At 43.2% G+C, this 27,404-nt stretch overlaps 1 protein-coding gene across 2 annotated transcripts in view; it reads right to left on the bottom strand.

Moving 5' to 3' along the window:
- Window positions 1-10,020: 10,020 nt before the first annotated feature.
- The window catches only part of gpr158a (G protein-coupled receptor 158a), an 81,765-nt gene continuing 64,381 nt past the window's right edge, over window positions 10,021-27,404 (bottom strand). The window contains exons 6-12 of one of the 2 annotated variants that reach the window (XM_079575904.1): window positions 24,572-24,681; window positions 19,829-20,067; window positions 17,850-17,988; window positions 14,522-14,627; window positions 14,119-14,265; window positions 13,948-14,031; window positions 10,021-13,032 (exon numbers count right to left, since the gene is read on the bottom strand). In XM_079575904.1, the coding sequence (XP_079432030.1) occupies window positions 11,200-13,032; window positions 13,948-14,031; window positions 14,119-14,265; window positions 14,522-14,627; window positions 17,850-17,988; window positions 19,829-20,067; window positions 24,572-24,681 (2,658 nt within the window). In that variant the 3' untranslated portion in view covers window positions 10,021-11,199. The remainder of the gene's footprint in view (window positions 13,033-13,947; window positions 14,032-14,118; window positions 14,266-14,521; window positions 14,628-17,849; window positions 17,989-19,828; window positions 20,068-24,571; window positions 24,682-27,404) is intronic. The other variant, XM_079575905.1, reaches the window with a different exon arrangement.

The raw sequence follows: 27,404 nt of genomic DNA, 5'->3' as shown, positions 1-27,404 counted from the left end.
AAATGAAAAGGCATTTGATGAGCTTCAGGTTTCCTTTAGTATCACACACAGAGTCAGTGTAGCAGGGGAAGAAACGTGTTTAGAAAGCGCTGAACGAGGGCAGAGAGAGACTAAAACTCACTAACATCATTTCATTCATTGCTAAGCCACATTTTCTTTTGTCTTTTCTCTGATTTACAATATACTTCATCTTTTACTTCCGAAGTCATTTTCTGAAGTATTTCATTGCGCACATTCGCCGCTAGGAGTCAGTGTTGGACAGGGTTTCGGAGGGAAATACCCAACAGAAGCCTACATACTGTCTAATCGATGGTTCTTTTGAAACACTTTACTGTAAATATACGCTTTTTATTTGAAATGTCACCAAAAATGACCAAGACCTTCCTGCCTGGTGATGACGAGAGTCTGATAAAGTTCATTTGGTCTATGACGGGGATGTTATTTCGTACCTGAGCGTTGTGAGAGATGCTTCCTGTAGTTGTGTCTGGGTCACACGATTGTTAAGGTCAATGGTCAATGTTCGCTAAAAAGACGGGAAGGCGCAGGGCAGGCCGTGGAGACACTGACAGGCAGGGTGGCAGAAGCGGTCCAGGTCCAGGAGAGACTCAGGCTCTTTCCGAAACCAAATCCCTCCTTCCTTCTCCTGCTCACCTCCACTGTGTGATTCCTCTGTGAAGGCGCGTTACCGTGACGTCCACGCCCACTGATGCTACAAGACTCGCAAGTTCGACTGGTTAAACTATTTTAACTGAAAAATGATTTCCCGTAGAGTTAACCAAGTCATTCATATTTGTAACATTTACATAATATTCTACATGTTAGCTTCTTCAAACTCGCAACTGTGGCCTTTTCCACTGCCAAGAAAATCATATCCAGTTGCCACAGATTACTTGAAAAAGTAATATATTACTGATGACTGATTACTCCTTTGAAAAGTAACTTGGTTACTTTACTGATTACTTGATGTCAAAAGTAACTAAGTTAGATTACAAGTTACTTTATTAGTTACATTTAGGTGCAGCTGACAAAATCTCCACCGTCACAGCGCACTAATGATAAACCCTTTTACCAGCACTATATTTATTGGAAGTGCATTTTAACAGTAACATCAACAAAGCTGACGCAGACTCAGAAAAGTGACGCATTTCCATCTCTCTCCTCGACCAACACTAGGCTGAAACATGACTGGCCACTTTATGTTATGTCACTCACTGATATGCAAAACTAAATGTATTTTTTCCAAAGGAAAATGACAAAATAGTAACTGACAGTGATTTGGAAAAGTAACTTAAATCTGATTACTTGTTTGGAAAAAGTAACACGATTACTGTTGTTTTTACTGTGAAAAAAGTCATCTGATTACAATAATCCATTACTAAGTAATTAGTTACTGGCATCACTGATTATATCAGTATAAAACAGCCTGCTGTTAAATTGTTCAAATTCGACCTTTGACTCTTCTAAATAAAATTTCTTAATTTCAATCACCTCCTTGATCCTGCGATGATGATACAGGCTACAAACCTGTTACCCATCCATCCATCCATCCGTCCATCCATCCATCCATCCGTCCGTCCGTCCATCTGTCTGTCTGTCTGTCTGTCTGTCTAGACAAGGGGTCCAAACTGTTTTCATGGCCATGAAATAAGTCTATAGCTACAGAGTGGAGGACCAGGGATTGACATCTGACATCTTTATTTAGCCTAGAACCTTAAAACCAGCGCTTTCCCACAAAGAGGAAGTAATTTTTTGGAAATTATAATTGTGTATAATTACAAAACTTGTCGTAATCTCTGGTGTGTGCCAACTCAGCAAGCCTGAGGGCCACCAAAAATTGGTCGGGGGCATTTGGCCCCAGGCTGCACTTTGGGCACCTCTGATCCAGACTAAATAATGTCACACGAGGACAAAGGCTGGGAGTCATTATCTATTATCTCTTATCTGTTTATTTGTTTGTTTTTTTGTCAAAGTAAAGCCTTTGCAGATACGAGTCTTGATCACGTCTTGAATGACCTCCTTCCTGTCTGCCCCCGCCTGCATCGATCCGTGTCCCGACGTCCACTGCTATGGCCATAAAAGCATTTCAGGAGCGCAGCCAAAACGTGCATCACCTTTAAGTGCTTCTGACGCTGGCCCCGCCTCCTCTGACTCCGAGAGCCCGGGAATATCTCATCTTAAATGCCATTAGATCAAAAAGTCCATCTTCAGCTCATTTTTTCATTATGTTCTCTCATCAAATGCCAGAACGTGAGTTGAGTGAATCTGCAGATCCACAAGTTTCGTAACTATGGGCCAAACCAATCATTTCAGTTTCGATCCGATATAAGTAGGATTTCCAATACTGATATTAATCCGTTTCACATGAAAATACTTGGCAATCTCTCATGTTGTGAACTTCCTCAAACTTAAAGAGGAGGAACAAATAGTTGGTCCAATAAAAAAAGGAGCAGGAAAAACTCAAATTTGACATGTAAGAGTAAGAGTAAGTCACCACAACAGCTGTGTGATTATTACCATGCACTTTGAAGACGCTAACAACTCATTATTCTGGTCACATTTAGTGTCAAACGATCAAGTTATATGAAAACGCTAAATAAAATGCCCTTATTGGGAGAAATGATATCACATTAACAATGATGACCTTTGATCCACAGATATAGAGGAGGTATCTGGGCGAGACTCACAGCTAAGCCACACTTCTGTTATTCTGGCTAATGGACATTCACTAAAACATGACCTGGTGAAAGACTGTTGTGGAGCGGAGGGAGCTGTGCAGGAAGAAGAGGAAGTTGACCAGTGCAGGCCACCACACTCTGACCCTACCTCCGCGTCAGGTCGGCCCACAATGGCAGCGCGGCCCAGTCACAGCGGCTCAGGACTAACACCTGAACACTATTCCGTTGTACGCTTGTACAATGACAAATAAAGTACTTACTGACTTACTTATAATAACACCTCATCATCCAGTATGGCATCCCCTCTCCGTGGTCATGACGTTATGTGAATCGAAAAATTAGACTTTGAAAAGAAAAATGTATCCTCTTCATCCGGGGCCGGGTCTGAGCAGAAACGCCAGCACTTCCCTAATGCACACCTCCTCCATCTGTTCTCGGGGGATTCTGTGGTGTCTCCAGGCCAGCTCAGAGATGTAGTTCCACCAGAGTGTCCTGGGTCCAATTGGGCTTTCTCCCAAAGGGCCATGCCCAGAACACCTCCCCAGGGAGGCGACCAGGAGGCGTTCGAGTCAGCTGGCTCCTCCGAGCTCCTCCTGGGTGACTGAGCTCCTCACCATGTCTCTAAGGGTGAGCCCAGCGAGCCTCTTCTCCTCCGTTTATTCTCAACCAGAGATTACTTTCTTTCAAATATAGTTCAAATATAACCTGCTTTAAGCATTAAAATATTCTTGATCATAGGGATTGACGTATATCACTGTCAGTCAATGTTGCCAGCAGTGGATTAGGCGACTGTCTTATTACTTATAAAATGTCAGAAATTTAGAAAAGCAATTAAAACCTAGTGTGGGGGAAATACAGACATTATTTAGAGTTCATCTGGACTAAAGAAAAGAATATATCGGTCAATTGTCAGTTCTGTGGGAAACAAGACATTCTCAACTGCATAAGAGCTTCATTTTTGAAATAAAATAATCAAAGCAGTAACTGGATTATTTTAAGGAGTAGTCAGTAGAGGGATTACTTTCTGAAAAAATCCCAACAACACTGTATACCAATGTAGATTCACAACTAAACATGCAAAAATGTCTCATTTATCATCATGAAAAGTAACTGAATTTAGTTGAATACCTGCAGTTGAAATGTGAATAGTAAATCTTTACTGACAAGTTAAACATTTAAATGTTTGTATTGAATTGACTGAACAGTTTATTCCAGAGGTGCATGTCCTCTAGCTGACCCTTCACTTTACGCTCATTTGTGGAATGAAAAAAAAAAGAAAAGAAAAAAGCTCTTCACACTTTGAATTTTTATATAAATATTTATTGCAGAGGAGGTATCTTTTTTTATATACATGCTATCACAATATAACACAATATAAATCTACCAAATATTTCCCATATATCGATGCTATAAGCTTGTCGTAGAGCAATAGTCGTAACAAGCACGTCATAATACGCCGGGATAGGGACAGAATCACTCACTATACAACTGGTAACAGTCCATAAAAGATCCACTTTTTATTTTTATTTTTTTAAACTATTTTCTGTTCTATCAAGGGCAGTGAAACATCGGTCCTACTAATTTCTCGAGTTTTCATGCAGAAGCCACAAGAGCAAGATTTACGACGTTACAGCGATAGTAGTAGTAGTAGTAGTAGTAGTAGTACTTGGGAGTAGTGGTAGTAGTCGGTGTAGGCCATCGGGTGACTTCGGGAGAGAAGTTATGACACGTTCAGACAGTTGCTATGCGCACACAGGTGAGTAGAGACTGAGTGAACCGGGGCGGGGCGGGGCCCTTGGGAAATATGTAAATGAACACGAGCGCGGGTGGGATATTGCGGTCTTATTACATTTGGAGGCCGTAATTCACTTTGCGACTCGCGCTGATGGAAAGACTCGCGTGTGCAGGTGGAAAACAAATGTCGGAGAGTTGTCACAGTGTAATGATCGTGTTGGACAAAACGCGAGACGGCACAGGCGCGTTTGAATATTGTTATGTTAGCTTGACATGAAGGAGTTACGTCAGAAAAATAGACCCCAAGTGGTGTTTTGGTGAAGAAATTACTACTTTTACTTCACTAAATTTTGTAAAAAGGGCTCCAAAGTAATATATAAATGTGTCCGTGTGTTTTGCCCATTTTAAAAGCCTTACTGTGCACACTCCAGGGCAGCAGGTGGCGCTGTGGAGCTGCACTGTAATGCCACAAGTTACAATACAAGTTAAGTTTTCATAACACTTGATCACAATTTAAACAGACTTCTACTTTTAATACCAAAGTATTTTTTGCAACAAGTACTTTTTACATAAGTACCATTTGGCTGGGCAACTTTTACTTTTATTGGAGGGATATTTGAACAGTAGTATCTGTACTTTTACTCAATAAAAAAGTACAGATGTAATTGAGCGGTTTTGCTATAATCTGGCACATTTACAATTTGTGCACAACTTGTATATGATTGTTCTTTAAAGGGGGGGTATTCTGCAAAATCGACTTTTTCAAGCTTTACATCATGTTATTCTGTCACTCCCTCATTAAAAACATGCCTGAAGTGTTGCCTTGGCACATTCACGTATTTTTGAGTAATCTGTAAAAACTCTGATGGCAGCCATTTTAGGGATAGGTTTGCCTGAGTCCTCCTAGGAACGCCCCCACCTCCTGGAGACGCCTCCGAGCTTTCGTCACCAGCCGAGTAACCAACCCCTGCTCCTCAGCAGAACCCCCTCCCCACTGATGCCACAGACAGAGTGTGGAGGGGGCGTGTCGGAAAGGGTCAGAGGTTCTTAAAGAGACAGAGGCCTATTTCAAGACATTCACTACAGCCATTTTGAGAGAGCAATTTTATACAAGGCAGTTATTCTAATTTACTGCAGTTACAGACCAACAGAAGGTTTGGTCATCATTGTAGTGTGATATAGACTGGTGCTATGTGACTGAAAAAAGCATAATACCCCCTCTTTAATGTGTGTTGTCCCGATCAAATAAATGAATAAATAATAAAATACTTCTTTGTACTCTGACCACCTCTGTTAGCATGCCGCTACCAGACATTGAAAGCTTATATTTTCCAGTTAAAGCAGTCAATTCCTACTGCTGCCTACAGAGAGCGCTAAAACCTAACAAGGGGCAAACCAAAGTATCCTTTACAAAGACAAAAAATATTTTAAGATATGAAAAAAAAACCTCTGAGGACGTGAAAACCAGGTTTAAAAGCAGCAATTCTGCATGATATGTTCACTTCATTACTGATGATTGAGGTGAATGGAAAGCCACTAGAGAAAACACATACGTACATGTGATAATAAGTCCATTTGTGTGTGTTTATGATGCTTCTAGAAACACCAGCTTCATAAACTGTTTTCTTAAAAAAGAAAAAAAAAGTCCTTAATCTAGCCAGATCTCTCCTGATTTCACTACAGCCGCAGCCACAACCACATTTCTGAAGCGATCCAGTCCAAGCCAAATAGGGCCCCGACAGCAGGGACTCTTAAAGTGAGGGTCAGGACCCCCCTGGAAATCACAGGACACTGAGGTGGGGGTTGTGGGACGATTTCAAGACAATATGTGTTCAATTTATTCATTCAGTTTGCTTGAAAACGGCATATTTTGGTGAAATTTAGCCAAATATCAATTTACAGCAACCAGAACACATCACAAAACCAGATCCTGCACCTGAAATTATTATAAATATCAAAAACATTTTGGAGTGAGGGGTTCTGGGTTGGTCTCGTGATTCTCGATTCTTGTGTTGTGGCCCGAAAAGAGCAACATTTGTATCTCTCTTTTGTCTATAACAACACAATTCACCTGCCGTCTAACCTCAGCCTTGACCAAGAATTTGTCTGTACCTTGTCCCGCCTTCTCCCTTCACTTCCTGCTCAGAATGACAGAGCACTTCACTTTGGATATAAATACAGGCTTCTTGAGAAAGCCCGACACTGAAATGACGTGTCCTTGTTTACAATAGCTTCCTGTGCTAAGTTAAAATAACCCCAACATAACATTCGTGTCCTGGGGCCGTGACATCCAAAGCAGCTGTGGCTCGAATGACTCAAAGTCGGGTTTAACAAAAGTCAATAAAGAAGGAAAATGCCCCTCTTTTGTCGTCTCATTGGTCAGCGACTCCGTGTGACCGGGGGGGGGGGGGGGGGGGGGGTGATGTAAGGCCGCTCGCACGCGCTTCATAAATATCCTATGGACCCGTGAGCGGCACAATCACTCCCATGACTGTGGAGCAGCGACGCCGGTCCTGAAAGAGCGGAGGAGGCAGAGGTGATGACAAATCGAGCCCCGCGCCCTCCCCCCAACCCCCCAACGAGGCAAACACGCAGCCCTTTCTGGAAATATCCCCCCCCCCTCAGGTCGGACGTGGGGGTAAATTCTCTGCTGGCGGGCGCGGCACACATCACCTAGACACGCCGGCTAAATCTTGTTTATGGACCAGAGCGGAGAAAGCGGCATGTCAGAATGAAATCAAGAATGGCAGAGGTGGAGATTTAGCGGGACGGCTGCGAAAACAAAAACACGCACGGCTTCAAGTGGATGTAGAATATCGTTTTGGGTGATAGCGTTTACTGTATTTATATTTCAGCCAATACTGTTGTGTGAAATGATACTTCTCAAAGCCCATCTGTTCACGTGTGAGGATGATACGGTGTGGGAGACCGGATCTGACCCCTGGGCCTGAAGTCGTCGGCACACGTGTATTGATTTGCCTCCTCACTCTGAGATATTGAGATCCCGATAATTGGGCCTGTTTTGCTCAAGTGACGGCGCGGTCATTCAGCCAGGTTATTATGAGTCATCAGTTTCTCTGAATAAGCTGTTGTTTAATAGGATGAAATGATCCGCTTTATGTACATCACATCAGGCTTTCCCAAACCAAACCTTTCAGGACGTGACCCCCTAAAATTCCCAGACCAACAACTCGGGACGCCCTTGTGTAAAACGCACTTAGCATTTATAATCATTTCAGTTGCAAAGCATTCCAAATCTGGTTTATTAATGTATGTTTGGATACTAGATTTTTGCTCAATTTCATAAATAAATAAATATATCTAATTCAAAGTTGTGAATTTTAATTGAAATCACCTCAGTGTCCCGACCCCCATTTTGGAAAACTAACTGCTATTATCAGTGTCCGCCAATCACAACTTACGGTGATCAAAAATGTCTGATCTAAATAATTACAGCGCCTAGCCCTCAAGCATTTATCCTTTGAGATCTATGATTACACTCAACCACCTTTAAGTGCACCCCAAAAGTAAAATTCTGTGAGGGAGGACCCCCGAACCCCCCCTAGCCCTGCCTTAAAGATTCAGAACTGAAACTGTTTATGTCAATGCTTGTTCTTTGCAGTGCATCGCTAAACAAAGCTGATGAGAATGATGGGATGGGATCACAATCAGCCGGGCCTCCCACAGACGTACAGTATTTAGAATCTGACGGATTTACAGAGAGACAACACTCAACACGACACAGACGTGCGGCGGGTGCTCCGGACAGGGAAGGACTGATATCACTGTCCGATGAGGGGAGACCTTTTCTGGACTGATAAGTACTTGGACATTTTGATACAAAACACAGGACAAATCAAAACCCTCACAAGGTTTAGTTGATTTATATTCGAGCACACGAGGCAAACTGGCAGATATATTGTATTTGGAATTCACCTGGATGTGACAATAGTTAAAGATCACCTCGTGGGACGTGAGTGTTCGGTAAGACGAGAAGTAACTGCGATGCTACTTTTTATCATCTGATGAGAATAAAGGACAATTCTTGTCAATAGTATTAAAGGGGGGGTGTTATGCAAAATCGACTTTTTCAAGCTTTACATCATGTTATTATGTCATTCCCTCATTAAAAATATGCCTGAAGTGTTGCCTTAGCACATTCACGTATTATTGAGTAATCTGTAAAAACTCTGATGGCGGCCATTTTAGGGATAGGTTTGCCTGAGTCCTCCTAGGAACGCCCCCACCTCCTGGAGACGCCTCCGAGCTTTCGTCACCAGCCGAGTAACCAACCACTGCTCCTCAGCAGAACCCCCTCCCCACTGATGCCACAGACAGCGTGTGGAGGGGGCGTGTCTGAAAGGGTCAGAGGTTCTTAAAGAGACAGAGGCCTATTTCAAGACATTCACTACAGCCATTTTGAGAGAGCAATTTTATACAAGGCAGTTATTTTAATTGACTGCATTTACAGACCAACAGAAGGTTTCGTCATCATTGTAGTGTGATATAGACTGGTGCTATGTGATTGAAAAAAGCATAATACCCCCTCTTTAAGAACGGTCTCTTGTGGCATGAAACTAAAAAGCGCACAGGGTTTACAACAACATCTTTTTAAATATGTTTTTAACACACATTCGTGAATTGTAGCAAGAAAAACAATCGAAATACACATGAATATACTAGATTTATAATGTTTTACTGCTTGAAATTACAAGAAGCAATCACTTTTTACAATGGGGGTTCACGCGGGTTGTTTGTGCGGCCATTTTGGAGGGCGCAGCCACAAACATACAGGGGAACTCCCGCCCTTGTGTGTCAGATGTAGTTGAAAGTAGTGACCCAGAAACTACAGAGTTATTTTTACCTTCTCAGTATTGTCTTGGCTTTGTCTTGTGGTAGACCTTCTTTGCAAGTTCCAAATAAAGCAAGTGTGCCCCTTAACTTCCAATTTAAACCATTTTATCCCCAACTCTATGCAAGCTGTGGAAGCCTTTTGATATGTTAAAAATATTAAACACACAAATCTAGGCCTATTTGGGTGCACGACGTTAGCTTAAACTTGGATACAATTTAGCTAATTAAGTCTAAACGAAACATGGACGCAGCTGTGCAGTCTTTTGCAATTCAAATTAAACAGGCAAAGATCCCTTGGGCGCAACATCGCACACTTGCCTGATTGCGTGTCCTCGGTTTGGCTAAAATTATATCTTTGATGCCACTTCTGATTGGATTTTGCTATTATAATCATGGTTTGCCAGCGCGTTGGCAGGCTGAGGTTGCCGTTTGCTCACTTCATACTCCTTTTATTCGGGTTTTAAAGGGGACATATCGCGCCAAGTCAAAATTGTTCAGCTTTTACTCGTGTTATTATGTTGCCCCTTTGTCAAAAAACATACCTGGAGATGTATTTTTGCTTTGTAATTGTTCACGCAGTTTTTGAGTAATGGTTTTCACTTTGGCTGTTTCTTCTTCTGCAGCTAAAGCGCTCCGATCTGTATTTCCTGGATTGAGATTTTCTTTGTTTTCATGTTTTTCTATGGCTATAATCTGGCATCGCTAAAACCTAGTGAGAGATTAGAGCCTAATCTCTCACTCCTTGCTTTATTAATTTGAAGCATAAAATAAATCTACGTTTAAGCCTAAATTATGTGCGATATGTCGACTTTAAATGGTTGATAAAACTAAAACTCTGTGCTTCTAAATCGCTAGTTAACTGCATGAATGTTTGCTGCTGTTGCCTTGAGTCTAGACATTTCAGGAATGTAAAGAAGGAATAGGAGCAGATTCGTTCACTCAGAATGGAACACTTAAAACAAAATCCAGTGCAATTTTTGTATCTTCTAGAAGTAGTACCTCCGTGTGCGTTATTTAAACAGAAAGAGCGTTATTTTGACCCTGGATCATAAGTATATATGAAAGCCGGAGACTAACATTTGTACATTAGGAAAAGGAAAAAAACGACTGTAGTATTATTTTTCTTCTGACAATGTGTCCATCTACTCTGACTGTGCATGCGAGTTTATAGTATCATTTCACACGTAAAAACAAAACAAAAAAAGTAAACACAATTAAATAAAAAATATCAAATAACTGGAAGCCACTCGTTCCACATCGGACTACTACGAGACGATAGGCACGTACAGTACATCCCGGCAGATTTGTTAGCAGATCTGCCAGGAACTACAATTCATATCTAAAAAATAAATTAAAAAATACAAAAATAAGTACATTTGAAATCAAGTCGATGCATGTTAAGGATATGCTTCTCAGGATCATGCCGTGAGAAAATAAAAAATCAAAAGACTAAATTTACAAGAATCTAGCGCTGGATAAAGTGCAAAAAGTTGGGTTTTCCTGTTTAGAGCTAGCTAGCAGGCTAACGAATCGCTGACATCCTTCCCGCTAATTCTTTGGCTTTCGGTTTTTACATGTACTTTGACTGTAAAAGTGTTCATTTACGTACATCCATCAAATTTCATGCCCCGACCCAAAGAACTCATGACGCACACCAAAATAAAAATGCTATATAATACGTAGTACGCGTGAAGGCGAGTCTTGCATAATTAGTCTAAAATATTCTTTTGTCTTCCCGTAAATATCTGGAATGCTTTGACATATTTTGTACATTTCACTCATCCACAACAGGAACGAAACCTCAAAAAGGAAGGCAACTTGTGGGTCACTTTTTCTTCCAAGTCACCCTACAATAGTAAAAGGTAAGGATTTCTCAGTGGAAAAAAAAAGCATACATCTAGAACTATAATTTCATTTGGTCCTCTACGTAGAAATGTCATGCCTTCTTGGTCGCTGTGCTGTCGTCAAAGTCCCATGGACAAACGTCGGCCTTGCTTGCGGCGCTGGGACTGGGCGTGCGCTGCCTCGCCCCGCTGGAGCTCCTGTCTGCGCCTTTCTTTTGGGATGATCCGTCGTCAAAGTCCCACGGGCACACTTCCGCCTTTGCTTTGGCCGCACCCAGGTTAGTGCTCCTCCGCTGTTCCACTAGCGGAACCTCCTCGCTCTCGATATCCCAGGGGCATACCTCAGCCATCCTCTGCTGGCTCACGGTATGCTTCTCTGTAGATCTAGGCTTGTCCTGAGCTTTTATTCGACTCTTTTCGTCATCAGTGTCTTTTGATTTTTCAACAGTTCTCGGCGCGAGGCTGCCTATTTTTCTCGAAGGTGACTCCTTGCCTTTGGGAGCCTGCGATGGGCTAGGTGTTCTTTCGGATATAGGCGAAATGGCAGTGGTGTCGTAATCCCAGGGACAGACGTCAACCTTGGATGTTGGTAGTTGGAGAGATCCTGCTACCTTAAGAGGTTCGCAAAGGGCACTTTTCCCTTTCACCTCGACGGGAGAAGCTCCTTGTAGTTTTTTTGTAGTTTCCATAGAGCTTACTCGCTCCGTTGTCTTTTGGGTATCTTCATAGTCCCATGGGCAAACATCTGCCTGCTTTGTGCTGGTGCTTTCTGTTGGTACCAAAGGCTTTGCCAGTTGACTAGCTTGAGCTGGAACTTGCTGCTTGGCCATTTGACTAGTACTACTCTCACTGGTATCCTCCCAGGGACAGACATCTGCTCGTACGGCTGAAGTCCTTGGAGTTTCCTTCATAACTCCAACATTTGGGAGAGGATCTGAACCTTTCTTCTTCTGCTGTTGTGTTTTGCCGCCTTTAACCACTCCTCCATGAACAGTGGTGGTTTCGTTCGGCGCTATAGACACATGCTTTTGGACCTTGTTTTCTGACGGAGTGTGAACCTCTTCCACTTCCCAAGGACACACTTCTGAGAGATCGTAAAATTCCATTGCCTTTACTGGATCGGGGCACATGATAGGCTGGCTGCTACTGACCTGTGGTTTGGCCATGCAGCTCTTGGTGACAGTCTGCTTGCCTTCAGAGGGCTGGCTGAACGCCTTGGGTTGACTGTCAGTGTCTGGTTCCACCTTGGTGTCCTTGCTCTTTGCCTGGCTCTTCTTACTGCCGTCCTCTGAGCTTTGCGTCTTTCCCGTCAGGCCGAGAGTCTTTTCTTTGGCGCTGGCGATGACGCTGAGGGACTTCTGCAACATAGAGGGTCGGGGGTGGATGGGCTTCTTGTCTGCGGTCAGGTTGTGAGCACTCGCCGACTTGCACACCAACGGAACGGATTCGGCCGATTCACTTGGCACATTGACGTTCTCATTGGACGTCTTCTTGACTAGCTTCTTGCCCATGAGCGTTTCTAAAAGTGATCCTTCGGCTGCTGTCACCTCCATCTTGTCGGTGGCCGAGCCGTTGGCGTCCTCGCTCTGGTCGCGGACGTGGTCGTAGCTACTGTGGGACTTCTTCAAGGAAAAGACATTGTTTTTGACAGTCTCCTCTTTCACCGGCTTCACTGTGTGTGTCGGGTCGAAAGGGTTCTTCTTCAACATGCAGATGCTGTTTCGGTTGCTCCCATGCTCTCCTAAGTCCTTGTCCTCGCGGCTGCATTGGCGATGCACAGACTCTGGGATCTCAGTGATGCGTCTCATCAGGGAGCGGCCCAAGCCTTTCTTAGAGCTCCTCTTCTTTTGGAGGTGGGGGTTGTTGGCCAGCATCTTTTTCCTCTTGTAGATTTCTAACTGGGAGTAGAGTTTCTTCAGCTCCTCCTGCGTGTAAACACAAAGAAAAACATTATTTACATAAAACTAAGTGATCCTGGTATAAGAAATGAACAATAAGGGTTAAGCCGGATGTACAGTGCATAATTTTGGTAATCTCAGACAAAAAAAATCTGTGCCAAATTGTTAAATATACTAGTGGGACTGGGAATAATGTTGCTTTCCAGGCAACTCATAGGTCGGTTAATTCCCAGTGTAATCTGACATGAAAGTGTTATACCTAAATTAACTATAGAATGGTCATATGACTAATGTCAAGCTTTAAAAGATATCAGCAGTGTTGGATATTTTGTAATATTGAGTATCCCTGCCTTTCTATGCACCCGCAATATGACTGTGACCAACAGGAAATTACCAGCTAGTCGTAGTGGTGGAGACAAAAAAATCTATTGAAACCTTTTTATGTGCATAAACCCTGCTAGTGTGCTAGCTTCTGTTAACTGGCACAACACTGACATAAAAATGGGCATCAAAAAGTCTGCTCCGGCTGAATTTAGTATGCGCCACTATTCAAAGTCGGAACAATCACACCTGTGACTTCCATATGTCGTTTACTTTCAAGAAAAGTATCGTGTACACCCAGCTTTTCACAAGCAAACAGTTCTACTGCACAGGAAACATGCCACATGAATCCATCACATGGGACAACAAACAGTTGTTGCACTACAGTAAACATGCCTACCAAAAAAGAAAAAAAGACAGTTTGGACAGAATCAAAAAGGAAATGTGTGTTTTAGTAAATGTTAGGTCTGAAACAGCCTCTAAGCCTTGGTCCTAATCCGTTTTCTACATCCAGAATGCTCTCAAAGAGGCTGATAAGATCTCCTTCTGGTAAATATGCCCCAGATATTTTGGTTGAGAGACTTCTTCAGCTCTAACAGACAAACAGACACGTCAGCTCACATTGGCACGTTTTTCCCAACGACTGTCGCAAGATCTTACGCCACAGCCATTAATAGAACTGTGATGGCCCATTTCGTCTGGGGTCTGCAATACAAAACCGCCAGTGCTCAGTATGTGTGGAGGAAATCACCAGGGCATATGGCACGGGAGCGAAAAGTAGCACGTTCTTACCCGGATGTCTTCGGGGTCGAGGCTGTGTTCGCTCCACGCCGAGGTGATGCTGCTGTTCAGATAGGAGCCGGAGCGACCCATGTCCAGCTCGTCCTCGTAGGCTTCGGAGGCGATGTCGTCCCTCATGTGGGTGCCCGTGAACAGGAACTGAGGCCACACAGAACAAGCACGGGACTTAACTCTTGGTGTCACGATATCGAATATTACAGTTATTGCACTGATAGCGTGAATTTCCAACTTCAGCTTTTACGTCGATGGGTGAAGCTGGAGCAATCTTGGCTGCGAAACGAGCTACTAGCCACAAACCCACCATGTACTTATGCAGCAAGCCTTTATTGTGCACTTAAGGCTAAGGAGTGTGGGTGTTGTTTTGTGAGTGAGGTCATTGTCAAAGCGCGTGTACCTTGGGGATTAGCAGCAGCCCCAGTGTGACCGTCACAGTTAAATGGGTGTGTGTGAAGAAGAGCAGCAGCATCCAGTCTGGGTGAAGCTCCGGGGCCAGGCTGAATCTATGACAACAGAGAGGAGAGAAGTGGTCAAACAGAGCTTTTGCCAACTACTTTAGGTGCCCCTCAAGCAACTTTTAAACAGCTTCTATGTATAGAAAGGAGAATTTAAAGCCAGTTGATTTGCATCTCAAAGATTGGTCGGAGCACCCTCCCCTTCAGATGCTAAAAATAATATACGAGCCTCCATTTTTAGCCAATGACATGCTTACAAATCAAAGGTGCTGTGATAAATGCATTTTTTTTTGCAGCAGAAGAACTCAGAATGGGATTGGTGATGGTGTTTAAGCTTTGAAATTGTAAAGGACACTTCTGTTACACAACAAAATTTCAGCAGGAAAAGAAGAAATAAATATCCATGTAAATGTATACAGATCAGGGGGTTTGGGGCATCATTTTCACAACAATGGGTGTTGAAACTGGAAATGCTATGTTTTTGGACAACTAACTTAACAGAGCGGTGTCAGTGTTCACACAGCCTTCTTAGTAGTTGATAACATTCGAAGAGTACTGAAGGGCTAAACTTCGTGGCTCCACATGGTTCTTCTGCGGCAGACACAGATGGAGCCGAGACTTAATGTGCGAGCTGCCAACGAAAATTTATACACTGTCTGTCCAGGCGTCAACTCTGCAGCTCCACTCAGCCTCATGTAATGCTCCTCCGGGGTGAGGCTTTGCATTGAGACGGCTTTACCTTTGAAGGGGTCACGTTTAAAAAGGTGGAGGCCGACATCTGCTTAACAGATTATAGACCTAATGTTACCAGATCCTACAGCTAAAAGCAGCCACACCGTGGTAAAAAAAAAAGACGATATCAAACCTATGAAACAATTTAAATCAGTGCTAGTGTTAGAGTTTCTGCTATTAGTCTATTTATTTAGAGATATGTACACTGCAAAAAGTGAATATCAAGCATTGGCTTAAATGACTTAAACTGAGGAAATGTATCTTGTTTTGAGCGGTTTTCACTCATTTAGACACTTTTCCTGATCGGACCAAGTTTACTTTGCTTGTTTGAGGACATTTCAGACTAGTTCTAAGGTAAATCTCGCTTGAAGTAAGAAAGTAAAATTGCCAATGAGATAAGACCAATTTTCTTACCCGATTGGCAAAGAAAATGTCCTGAAATAAGGACAAAACGTATTGAAACGAGTCAGAAACATCTCAGAACAAGTGAAATAATCTAGGACAAATGCCCAAGAACTTAACTAGTCAAAACAGCTAAAATTTGGATTATTGTGCTCAAATTGAGATGTTTATACTGATCTAGTTAATTACTTTTTGCAGTGTACTATGTGTATTTGCTGCAATTTAGGTATTTTTTATTTTTTTTAACCCTTTTTAGTCGTGATTTCATCTTGATCTTTATCTGGTGGTGCTTTGAAGGTCAGTTTTTTCTCACTTACATTTCTATTAAAATTTGAGGAAACCCGCCATGCATTTTCATCCATATTTTCATGTGATCAATCTACTGGAAGCGTTTCAAATGTACATCTCTCCGCGTTCATCCGCTGTCTCGCCTTACAAGCAGCACTCTTGCACAATGGTATCTTGATTAAAAATAGAGAAGACAAGCTGTACCAGAGTTTTCCCATGTACCGCGCTCGCCCCGTCGAAGTTGCTAAAAGGCTAATTAGCGAACAGTTACCGCGCTAACAGCTTCGAGGCGTAATCGGAGGCAGAGGTCCAGCATGTGAAATGTCTCTGAGCTTTGAAGACTCTTTGCTCGGCCCTATCTCAGATGAAGATTTAATAACCTTGGCGCGCTGTCTCCAATTTGCAGCCGCCGGCTCCTCACCGCCGAAGTGCTTTCCATCAGTCAAGCGTGCGCCTTCTGGCCATTACCTTTTTCTGTCATTTTCCCTCTTTTTTTTTTTTTTTTTTTTTTTTTACCTGAACCAGCAGTATTCAGAGGACTACGGCCAGCTTACGAGGAGGCGGAGGGCTTAACTGGTCACTGTGGGATGACAAAAAAAAAAAAAAAAGCAGCTTCTATATGCGGCGCAGAACGAGGCGCTGGACGCTGCTAACAAGCCCGCGGTGCACAATATGGTCCCCCGCGACAGCCGGGGCAGAGCGGATGCACCGCAGCCAACACCTACTTCAATTTGTTATGTGCCTCCCCTGGCCATTGCGGACGTGAATGGGAGGATGTAGAAATGGCGACAGAATAACAAATTGTTCATTCAGACTCAAATTCTCTGATTTTCTCATCATAAATGTAATACGCTGGGCATTTCTTGACGCAGTCGACATTTTGTCCAGAAGGCGCACACTGTTGCATTGTTTAGCCACACTTTAGAACGACGATGCATAATAACTGTTGAAAATGTGATTCCATTTGGTTCACTGCATAAACTCAATGCAATTTAATGATGAATTTGGTTGATGAGACACTTTTGGGGCCTTTATGATCGGGTTGTGACCCCTAGATCAGCCTCAAAGGTACAGCAGGAGGGGTTTCGAAATATTTTTTTCATTGTACTTTCATGTGTTACAGTAAAGAACCACACAATTAACCTCCTAACCCCCTATTGAACACAGCTGAGAGTCCCCAGTCCTCTCCTGGTCAGGTTGGGGCCTTTCCTGAATAGATGTTGAAAACTCCTGCCCTAAATAGGTGCCAGAGTACAGAGTAACGGTGCCTTCGACCCCTGAATCTGGTCAAGGTTAGGCACAAGTCAGGAACAGTCCAGCTGTTTTAATGTATCAGACTTGAAGGGTTCTTCTTTTTTTAAGGGTTCTTCTTTTTTTAAGGGTTCTTCTTTTTTTAGTTGCGACTGCTGTTGATTTCCATCCAAACTACATAAAAAATATGCCTCCCATATGACCTGGCAACCCAGAATGACTGCAATGAACTACTGGCTGTGCCAAAAGCAGACAAACATTGGTGGAAATTATTACAATAGAGATTCATGATGCGTGTCCACATCTTTTTGACTTATGTTGTCAAATGTCTGCGAAAATAAATGCATTTCATTTCTGTACAGGTGAGGCCCTGTGTGTCTGCATGCTTTGCTTATATTTACACAAAACTGTGTCATTGTGTACCAAATCTTAGCTGATAAATTTGCTGAATCAGATCCATTCAGCAAAGAAAATAAGATTAGTTCAAAGCCGACCTTTATTTAACCAGGAAGCTGTGCACAGAGTCGTACACAGACACATGGAGAACCTGCCAACTCCAAACAGAAATCCAACCTGGGACCCAGTAAAAGAGTTTACCTGATGACGTGGAAGATGGCGGACAGCACCAGCTCGTTGTGGACCGCGATGGACATGTAGCGCGGCTCGTGGAACGCCGACGGGACGGTCCTGACGGCGTAGCACAGGTACACAGCCCACAGGAGGAACAGGAACTCCGCTGAAGGGACAGACACGGGGAGAAGGAAGGTTTCGTCATTTCCAAATGCAATTAAATGCACAACAATACCACTATTACTGCCACTACACTATTAGTCGTAATATATTTCTGGTTTAGACAGGGTTTACATCCGGTTTAGACGCCAGAGGGGCTTCAAGGAAAAAAGGAAAAAAAAAACGGATCTATTCGCACATTTGTAAACTGCACCATCACCACCACTACCATCAACTTTCCTTGCACATATAAAAGCAAGACCGACAACATGACTTTAATAGGAGGCTGCGTTAGCTTGGGTATTCTCCGGACATTTTATGAATCAAATCCCCGCGCTCCTCCATGACAACTCCGGCTTGTTTCCAAGGCAGCACCCCGCCTCTGCCGAGCACCGAGAGAGGCACCGACACGGAACAACACGGTGTGCCAGTGTGGCCTCTCTCGCTGAGCGCTGGACAAAAGGGGGAGGCAGTGATGTCATGGGGATGCTGTTTAAGGTAGTGCGAGGACAAGTCAGATCAAAATACTAACATGAATAATTTAGCCCGCGGAGTACGAAGCAAAGGCACCGATATTGACTTTGGAGATGACGGGGCCATTAAGTGTGACGTCACAGCACGAACTGGGGCTTTATTTCCACTCGTTGGTGAATTCGAAACTCAAAACAAATCTTACCACACAAGTGGAACTGTATTGACAACTCCATCCCTTTTATTCTCAGCAGAAATGCCCCAGACTGCCCTCCACCCTCGCCAATGGAGAGACAGTCCGTCCAGAAACAGATGCCCGAGCCTCAGCTGGCTCTGCAGCAGCTCTACTCTAAGCTCCTTCCAGGTGACTGAACTCCTTTCTCTAAGGGAGGAAACTCATTTGAACCTCTTGTAGCCGAGATATCCTTTTGGTGATGACCCAAATCTCATAAACATATCAATTTATAGAAAAAGTAAGGTGTCCATTGCCCTGATCTGGGTTGTTGGTCAGGTCTATGTTCACTATGACTTTTCTTTTTTTATCACTGGCAGTGTAGTCACCTTTATTAGCAATTTACACAAGGCTAGCAAATTACAAGGTATAGCCGAGAAAAGACATTTTTACTGTTTTCTGAGCTCCCTGGGTGAGAACAGCAGGTGTAGAGCAGCCCCTAAAGAAACCTCGTGTCAGGATGTTGCAGTGTCGTGACGTCAGTGCTCACCTGAATCCCGTTAGAGCAGACTATTTTTACAGCGCGATAATGTAAACTGAACACTTTTATTCATCTGCTTAATCATACTGTACAGCTGCGAGGGGGCAGACACTCCCGCCCGCAAACAATCACATTCCTTTGACTTTCAAGGGTTGGAGTGTCGCCCAAAGATTAACCTTGGACATTGTGTTTACGGGAAAGCCTTTGAGTCACCTGGAAAATTCGATTGGGCCGCCTTTTTCCGAGAGGATTCACAGGGATATACATGTAACTGTAATGAGGCCAAGTTTGAGACCCTGATAATGACATTTCGGTTCCCCTTTTGATCTGTTTTGATAAGCTTTGGTCCCAATGGGGTCTCATTGGGTTTCAGGACAGCTTTTCTTTGGGATCTGCTGCTTTCGAAGAACTAAAATAAGGTCATACACGCTCATACTCTGGGACAGGGTTAAGAAACCAAACTTAAATACTTAAATAGCATCATTGGGTCTAGCGTTTTTTTATGACTTCTACGGGCAAACAAGGATTAAAAAGGATCGAGCGCTAAACTCTCCAGTGCTGTATGTAGAACACCTCAGATAACCCGTGTCCTCCCACCCACATGAAGCGGAGAACATGCTACACAAAGCCCTGCGAGCGTAGGCGGCGGCGGAGCGTGCGTACCGACGGCCATCATGTAGTCCCAGCGGTCCAGGAGGCACATGCTGAACTGCAGACCCTCCGGGGTGTAGCCCACGTCTATGAGGGCCCAGCGCCGGTCGGGACTCTGGCACACGGCCGAGGTCCAGGCCACGAGGAACCACACCACCACCAGCAGGATGATGGCCAGCAGACGCAGTACGCGCCAGCTCGTCATGTAGGGGATCCTCTGGGCGGTGCGGGACAGGAACACCTTCAGCACCCTGCAACACACGCAAAGCGGAACATGACGGGGGATCTGGTGTTTGTCTGTTTAGCGATGGCGTGCTGGGTCGTTGGAAGAGTTGGGACGTTTGGGTGGCATCTTTGGGTCATCAATTACAGTTTTAAGGCTAAGTAAGTAAGTTAAAATGGATCAAATAATCAGATGAATCAAAGAGTTGACATAATCCGTAAAAATCTCAGCACTCTCGTGGGTCAAATACAACCTCTTGAAGGGCCAAGTTAGGCTCGCACACCGTCCCCCCTGCACACATTTATTTTGTTCTGTGGAAAACAATTCTGAAGCGATCACTAAAGCTTTGAAGGCAAACTAACATTCAAATGAATCCATAATAAAGCACCTGAGCCACTCATTTATACAGAGACAAAACAGCAACAGAGTCACCAGAGGCTCCATCAGTAACAACTGCACAGTTCCTCACCGCAAGACTGCACTGGGTCAGTCTGCCTTTACGGATCTAAGTGCAAAGTCGTGGAACTCACTGCCCACTGAACTTAAAACCGTATCTGAGTTTAAAATGTTCACTTCTCGAGTTAAGTCTTGGCTGAAAACGACACAGAACTGTACCCATTTGTAAATAGATTTGTGCGGTGTTTATAGGTAGGTTAGAATAAAATGTACAACACATTTTAACTAAGTGTAGAAAGACCCAACTAGGGATTGGATTTGAAAAGGAGCTCTACTATATCAGGGGTAGGCAACATTAAGCCCAGGGGCCAAAACAGGCCCTCCATCATCAAACTCTGGCCTTTGAGATGATTTTGAGGAATATTATGACCCAAATCAGAGATCAAACACCTTTTAAAATACATAGAAATGTGAAAATACTGTCAATTCCTTCAAATGTCTAAGCAGAGCACCCAATAAGGCCATAATCTTAAAAGAATAATCATTGCAAAGGAAGAAATTACTTAAATCTACTTGAATTTAGAGATTAAATCTAAAGTTTGAGGAGATTTGGTCTGGTCTTAGAGCAGATAAAACCAATTCTTGCCAATGGAACAAGTACAGTTTTTTTCTTAATTCAGGTTACTTTGTATAATTCCAAGTGATAAATATATATCTTTTACAGTAAAAGTTAATTTGTCTGATTTCCAGTGGGATTTTTATTTGTTCCATTGGCATTTTTTTGTTGTTAAAAAAATACTTCAAACCGACTCTCATTTAACATAAAAAACCTTTATTCAAGCAATTTTAAGTAATTTATCTCATTTCAAATGGACATTTTTCCAGTATATATGATGTACAACACTGGCATATGTAGAAAGTGATGCTTTACTTGGAGGGTCCGGCCCTTGGTCTTTTAACGATGAAGAAAACCGTCCCTCCACCGAGCAAACTTGCCGACCCCTGCACTATATGAAGCTTATGCGCAAATTCAACCTGGAAGACCTACCAGCTGCATTCATTCATCACCTCATCACCGGCAGCTCACTCCAATCATCCAATCACGGACCCCGTGTTGTCGGGGGCTTCATGCCTCTGGTAGGGTCTCCCATGGCAAACAGGTCCTATAGGTGACGGGTCAGACAAAGAGCGGTTCAGAAGCCCCTTATGAGAGACCAACAGGCCCGGTCAGAACCATGAGGCCGTCCTTCTGTGGACCCACCACCCGCAGAAGGAGCCATAGGAGCTGGTGCAATGTGATTCCACGACCCGGGAACAGAAAAGTGGAAGAAAATGGATGGATGGATGGATGGATGGATGGATGGATGGATGGATGGATGGTTGGATGGATGGATGGATGGATGGATGGATGGATGGATGGATGGATGGATGGATGGATGGATGGATGGATGGATGGATGGATGGATGGATGGATGGATGGATCAACTACAAACTTGTTTTGTTGAATTGCAAAGTCCCTGTCAAATAAATAAATAAAAGTGCAGGAGCCTGACATGATTTTGGTGCCCTAGGCAAGCTTGGGCTTTTGTGCCTCCATGAAAAAGGAAAAAAAAAGAAAAACTAACACTAACCATTTCTGATATAAATTTACAACATTTCACCACAATGTTACACAGCTCCCTGGAGATGGAACCATGAAATCTGTCCTTTCCAACACAAAAGATTGCAAGTCTTAATCACTTTTCGTTCCAAAGTTATGTCCATAAGTTGGCGATGTCGTAGATGGCAAGAGCTGGGACATCTTAGGGTGAAAAACTGAAATCGGCGCCCCGCTGGAGCAGGGTCGGCCCTGTGTAAATCAATGTTTCAGTTTACAGTAGTTCACTGTGCCGTGCTGTACTGTAGAATCATAATCAATGTCAAATCCGCCTTTGTCTTGTTCGTTTTTGTGTCTTTGCAGTTTCATGTAAACCACACTGACTGAACAGTGCTTCGTGTTTTGCCGTTCAGCCCCTCTGCTCTGTGTGCGCGCGTTTTTCACAATAAAGTTCACATTTTAATAACAAAGTGCGCTTTTTGATGCAGAAGCGCTTGTGCTTTGTGAACTGAATAAGGAAAACAGTGTGCAGTGTTTAGGGACAATGCACAAAGACCAAAGCTCACCACGGAAAATCCTACTAATCCTACTTCTCACAATCCTAGTCGGGTCCGTGACTTTTGGAGGACGGGGTGAAATGCAAAGGACTAACAATGAGCCACTGTTTACATCGAGTCAAGGCCGGGAACTTCTGAGTTCATCTTCTGTCGGCACGACTTTGGCCCTCGTCTTTTTTAACGTCCAACATTCTGAAACATCATTATAAGGTCATTAGTCCAGCTACATCACATCAGAGTCTATAACTAGGCCCGGGCCCGCTAATAATAGGCCGCATTTGTCACACGCATTAGTGAGCGTCCAGTCCGCTCCCACTAACGAGGCCCTATCAATTATGTATCGCTCTGTTAAGTTCACTTGGCCCGTCTTGGTTATGCAAAAAGAGGAATTGTTGGAGTAAATATGAAGTTCTCGGCACAGAACAAAGTATTCAGTCTCCATGAGGTCTGTTAAGGTGAGACACTGCAGGTGAACGGGGGGAAAAAATACATTTAGAGATATCACTTCAAAACCTTTGTGGTAGATTACTGATATATTTATGAGTGAAAAGTGTATTGCAAGTTTTGAAGATGTCAAAATCGCCTATATTTTCAGATGATGGTTTATATAAAGCAAATGCTGTACAATGCCTTTCCATCAAATTGGCCTCAATGTGGAGCACTTCGGAGCAATAAGGCTCGATGCACAGGGCGTTATGAGCGTATAGGAAGTGGCGGCACCGCACAGCTGTCAGAAAGGAAATTACTGTATTTGGATTACAGCGTCGCCTTATGTACGGCACGTGGATACCAAACATGTCGATATTTGTGAATGAATAAGCACGGGAAACCAGCCGGGGCGGCACAATACTGTTAGTTCTGTGAAATCTCCAGACAAAACATCATGAAGTCTTTTTTTACTCTTAAACTAAGATGTTTTTTTCCCTGAATACATTTATTAATTATTATTTCTTAAGTATTCAAACACAATAGCAAGGATTGAAAACATAAAAACAAAACACAGAGACGAGAAGAAAAAAAAGATAAGGCAGACCCATGTTAATTACAGTCTTTTCACCCAAAATGAGTAATTTAGGTGACAATGATACAAACTGTATTGTCTCTTTCCAAAATGTCCTTATCTCACAACAATCCCACATACATTTACTACATGCATCGGAATTATTAATATCAAATCTATTGGCTTTAGCTGGTGAAATATAGGTGCGCATCAACCAATTTATTTGGAGTCTAGTATTTTTTGTTTGGGTATGTGCTTCTAAACATGCATTTTCCCATTGATCAAGAGAGATCTTGTCTCCATGCCTTTAGTCTGTGGGTTGAGGATTCTGTTGAACTCCTAACAAACATGTTATAAAGGTGGGATAGCTGCCCCTTTTTATGTAGAGTGGTCAGCACGTTCTCTTCCAGCATGGATATAGTAGGCAATAAGATTTGATTAGTTTGAGCTGAAGTGATTTAACTCCTAATTTGGAGGTATTTAAATGACATCAGGGATTTATCACAATATAAATCTTCAGTTTTCTTCGACCCCTTGGTTGTCCACTGGTGGAAACCTTCATCTGCTTGAGCTGGCTGGAAATGGTCTAAACTGAGACATGCTCATTTCCCCATCGAAAAAATGTTGTGCTTTAGCCCCAACATTGACCACTGTGTGAAAATCCTATCTTTAATGCTCTTCAACATGTTGCCATAAACTCCATGCAGAAATTGACTTGGCCCATTTAGCAAGGCACTAAACCCATCCAGCCCAGTTAAGTGTAATGACTAACTGTCTACACGAGGCATTACACGGAGTAAAGATGTAAAGCCTGTTGTAATTACATTGCAACGGGTCAATGCAATCAGCTGCTGGAGGAGGTCCCGGGACTAATCGATGTGCGTGTGTGTGTGTGTGTGTGTGTGTGTGTGTGTGTGTGTGTGTGTGTGTGTGTGCGTGTGTGTGTGTGTGTGTGTGTGTGTGTGTGTGTGTGGTACTGTACCTGTACAGTTTGAGGGTGAGCGTTCCGTAGACTGTAGCGAAGCCGAGCAGTCGCACCCACCGGAGCAGGATACAGCGGAACACACTGGGCTGGAAATACAGGATCCCCACCTATGAGAGACAGAGAGAGGAGGAGAGGGGTTAGATAAGAGTCTGCTGGCAGAGGAAAACATTTTGGAGTTTGGAGTGGATTTTGGACTTAACATAAAACAATGTCAGTGTCTAGACAATTCTTAAGATCTTTAGTTTTAGGCCAAGTCCTGCAGTCCCTAACCAGACCAGGGAGCTCCAGCCTATGTGTTCATCGTCTAACACGGGTACGGCTCTCACTGGGATAATCTTGGACGAGGATCTTAAAAAAAAAAAAAAGTGGTTGTTGCAGTGATATAAAACTGAAGTTATAGTCTTGAATGCTAGTTATTGTCTTGCGTTTTAAGCTAACCATGTAACCACAGTTCAGTAGGGAATTTAATCAACCTGTGTCAAAACAACACTGTAAAACAGACTAAATAAGGACCATAACAGGGCCAAAATGGAACTAAATCATTAAAGAGAGGGAGCATTATGTTTATTTATTTATTTGATAGGGACAATGCATATTAATGAACAGTTGCACATGAGCACTGTAAATATGCCAGATTATAGCAGGGATGCTAGTTTCCATCTGTAGTCCCTACCTGTACCCTACCCTACCAGGTATTGGGTAATAATCTCAAACATTTATTTATCACCATCTTACAGTTGTTGGTAAAAAATTGCAATATTGATCTAGAACATCTGTAACAAAATATCCAGGAGTTTCACTTCCTGATCCTCGGAGCACACACGCCTTCACTGTGCAGCAGTTTCAATGAAGAGAAAGAGAGAAAAAAACAGCTCATGGCCCGAGTTGCTGTATAGAAGCTACGCCGAGGGTTTTGACTTTGCGATGAGGTGAGGAAAGCATAGATATGTACATGGTAAAAAGCTCTACAAAAATAGCCAAAATACACCACCTCCCCTTTAACACATTGAGTGCCAAAAACACAAACACTTTTTTTTTTATTATGAAACTAGACACTCTAATACACCTTATGTGTGATTTTGTAGCTCTGTGATGAACAGAAGTGAAATAAATAACGATCAAAAATGTTTTCTTTTCTCTTTTTTTAGTCTGAAGGGGTTGGTGTTGCGAAGCGAAGCTGGCACTTCTCTCTCACTCTCTGGAGCGCGTTTGACAAAGCAGAGCGGCTTCCCATGGAAAGATCTCTCTGAGTTTTTAAAGCAGTACTAAGTAACTCTTCCCCCTAGAGGCCATAAGCGCAACTGCAGGTGTAGTAGCAAGTTACGATTTTTAAATGTATTAATTGTCTTGGAGAGTAAATACTACGCTGACAGGAAAGGCGAAGGGACAGAGGGATACTGTGCATCCAATTATACAACGGAAATATTTTTTTTTCACTCAAACTTGGCTGTAAATACTGTTTAAAGTGACGTTAGCCCGCAGTTAGCTTTGCCCGTTAGCATGTTAGCTTCTTCTTCGTGATTACATTAGTGTGTATTGCTTTCTCCACACCGGGGGCAGTCAAGTTGCAAACATGGTTTTCTGTCCAGAGACACCAGGGGGAGATGAAAGACCCTCCAATCATCCCATAAACACTTGTATCACCCCCACAGGGACTACGAAAAGGATTTATTAAGGTAAATAAGTTACTTAGTACTACTTTAAATGGTAAAAATCGGTCCAAGGACGGCTGAGAAACATCCTGTTAAAGTCTTCAATCCGAGAACCAGGCTGTTTAAATGCACACGCATCTGCAATGTTGTCGTTGAAACTTGACTTAACCCATAACGTTAGTGTCTGTCCAGAGAGGAGGAGAGAGTTGGAGAGAGGAGTTAATCAGAAAGGAGATGTTGCGTCAAACCCCCCTTACCTTCGTTTCTAGAAAAATCTGTGATTGTGATCAAAACTAGCCTCTGTTTAGCTTAGATTTCTCAGGAACTGAGGCATGTAGAATTGAACTGTTTCAACCTACAGAGAGCTTAGAGTCTCACCTTTCAAACATAGCATGTGTCCATAGCTAAAACATAGAATATGCTGTGGTGCTACAAATATCATGAAAACTTGTCTGTATTGTCGGCACTCAGCTAAATCCTCAAAACAGCGCGGCGCTCACTGTGCTAAGACCCTTGTGTTATTACAAATACTTCCGTGCTTGTATGTTTACTAATTAGCCTTGAGCCCGTCCAAATGAACTGTGGCGTCACCCATGACAGACTTCGCATACACTTAGCGATGATCCCGGCAGTTCCTAATCACCCGTTACATCTTGGCCCTAAACCACGACTCAACAGCCCCGTACCAAACAATGTCCCTCTCAATGTGACTTCTCCAGCACGAAGACCTCCAGTTCTCCTAAATCAGGGGAAACCAAAGTTGCAAAGCCAAAACATCTGCGCCAACATAATTTATCAGTGAGTTGCAGAGTTCCCCGCTGGGATTGTCAATGTTAATCGGATTAGGCCAACCATTAATACGTTCCCTCAGGCGGCGGGTGCTGCGGATATTTTTGCCTACTAGGTCTGAGTCAGGGAAGGGATGAGGAGCACCCGTGGGAGACGGGGTGGCCCGCAGCACCCCGAGAAGCTCCCAGTACATACTGATGACCACAGCTTTTGACGCAATGACACATTCTGGCATTTTCAACCACTTTGTAGCACTCAAGTTTTATATCGCATGATAATCAGGCAGGAGGCCGATTTTGGGAAAGTTCATGGAAGGATTTGAAACATCCAGGAGCTCATGTTTGAGAGAAGACTGAAACACAAACCTGCATCTGCTCTTGAGTAAAAAT

This window comes from Gobius niger (assembly GCF_951799975.1).
Source record: "Gobius niger genome assembly, chromosome: 18".
In the NCBI taxonomy this organism is placed as follows: domain Eukaryota; kingdom Metazoa; phylum Chordata; class Actinopteri; order Gobiiformes; family Gobiidae; genus Gobius; species Gobius niger.
Note: the sequence above shows the minus strand (reverse complement) of the source record. Positions and strands in the feature narration are given on the sequence as shown.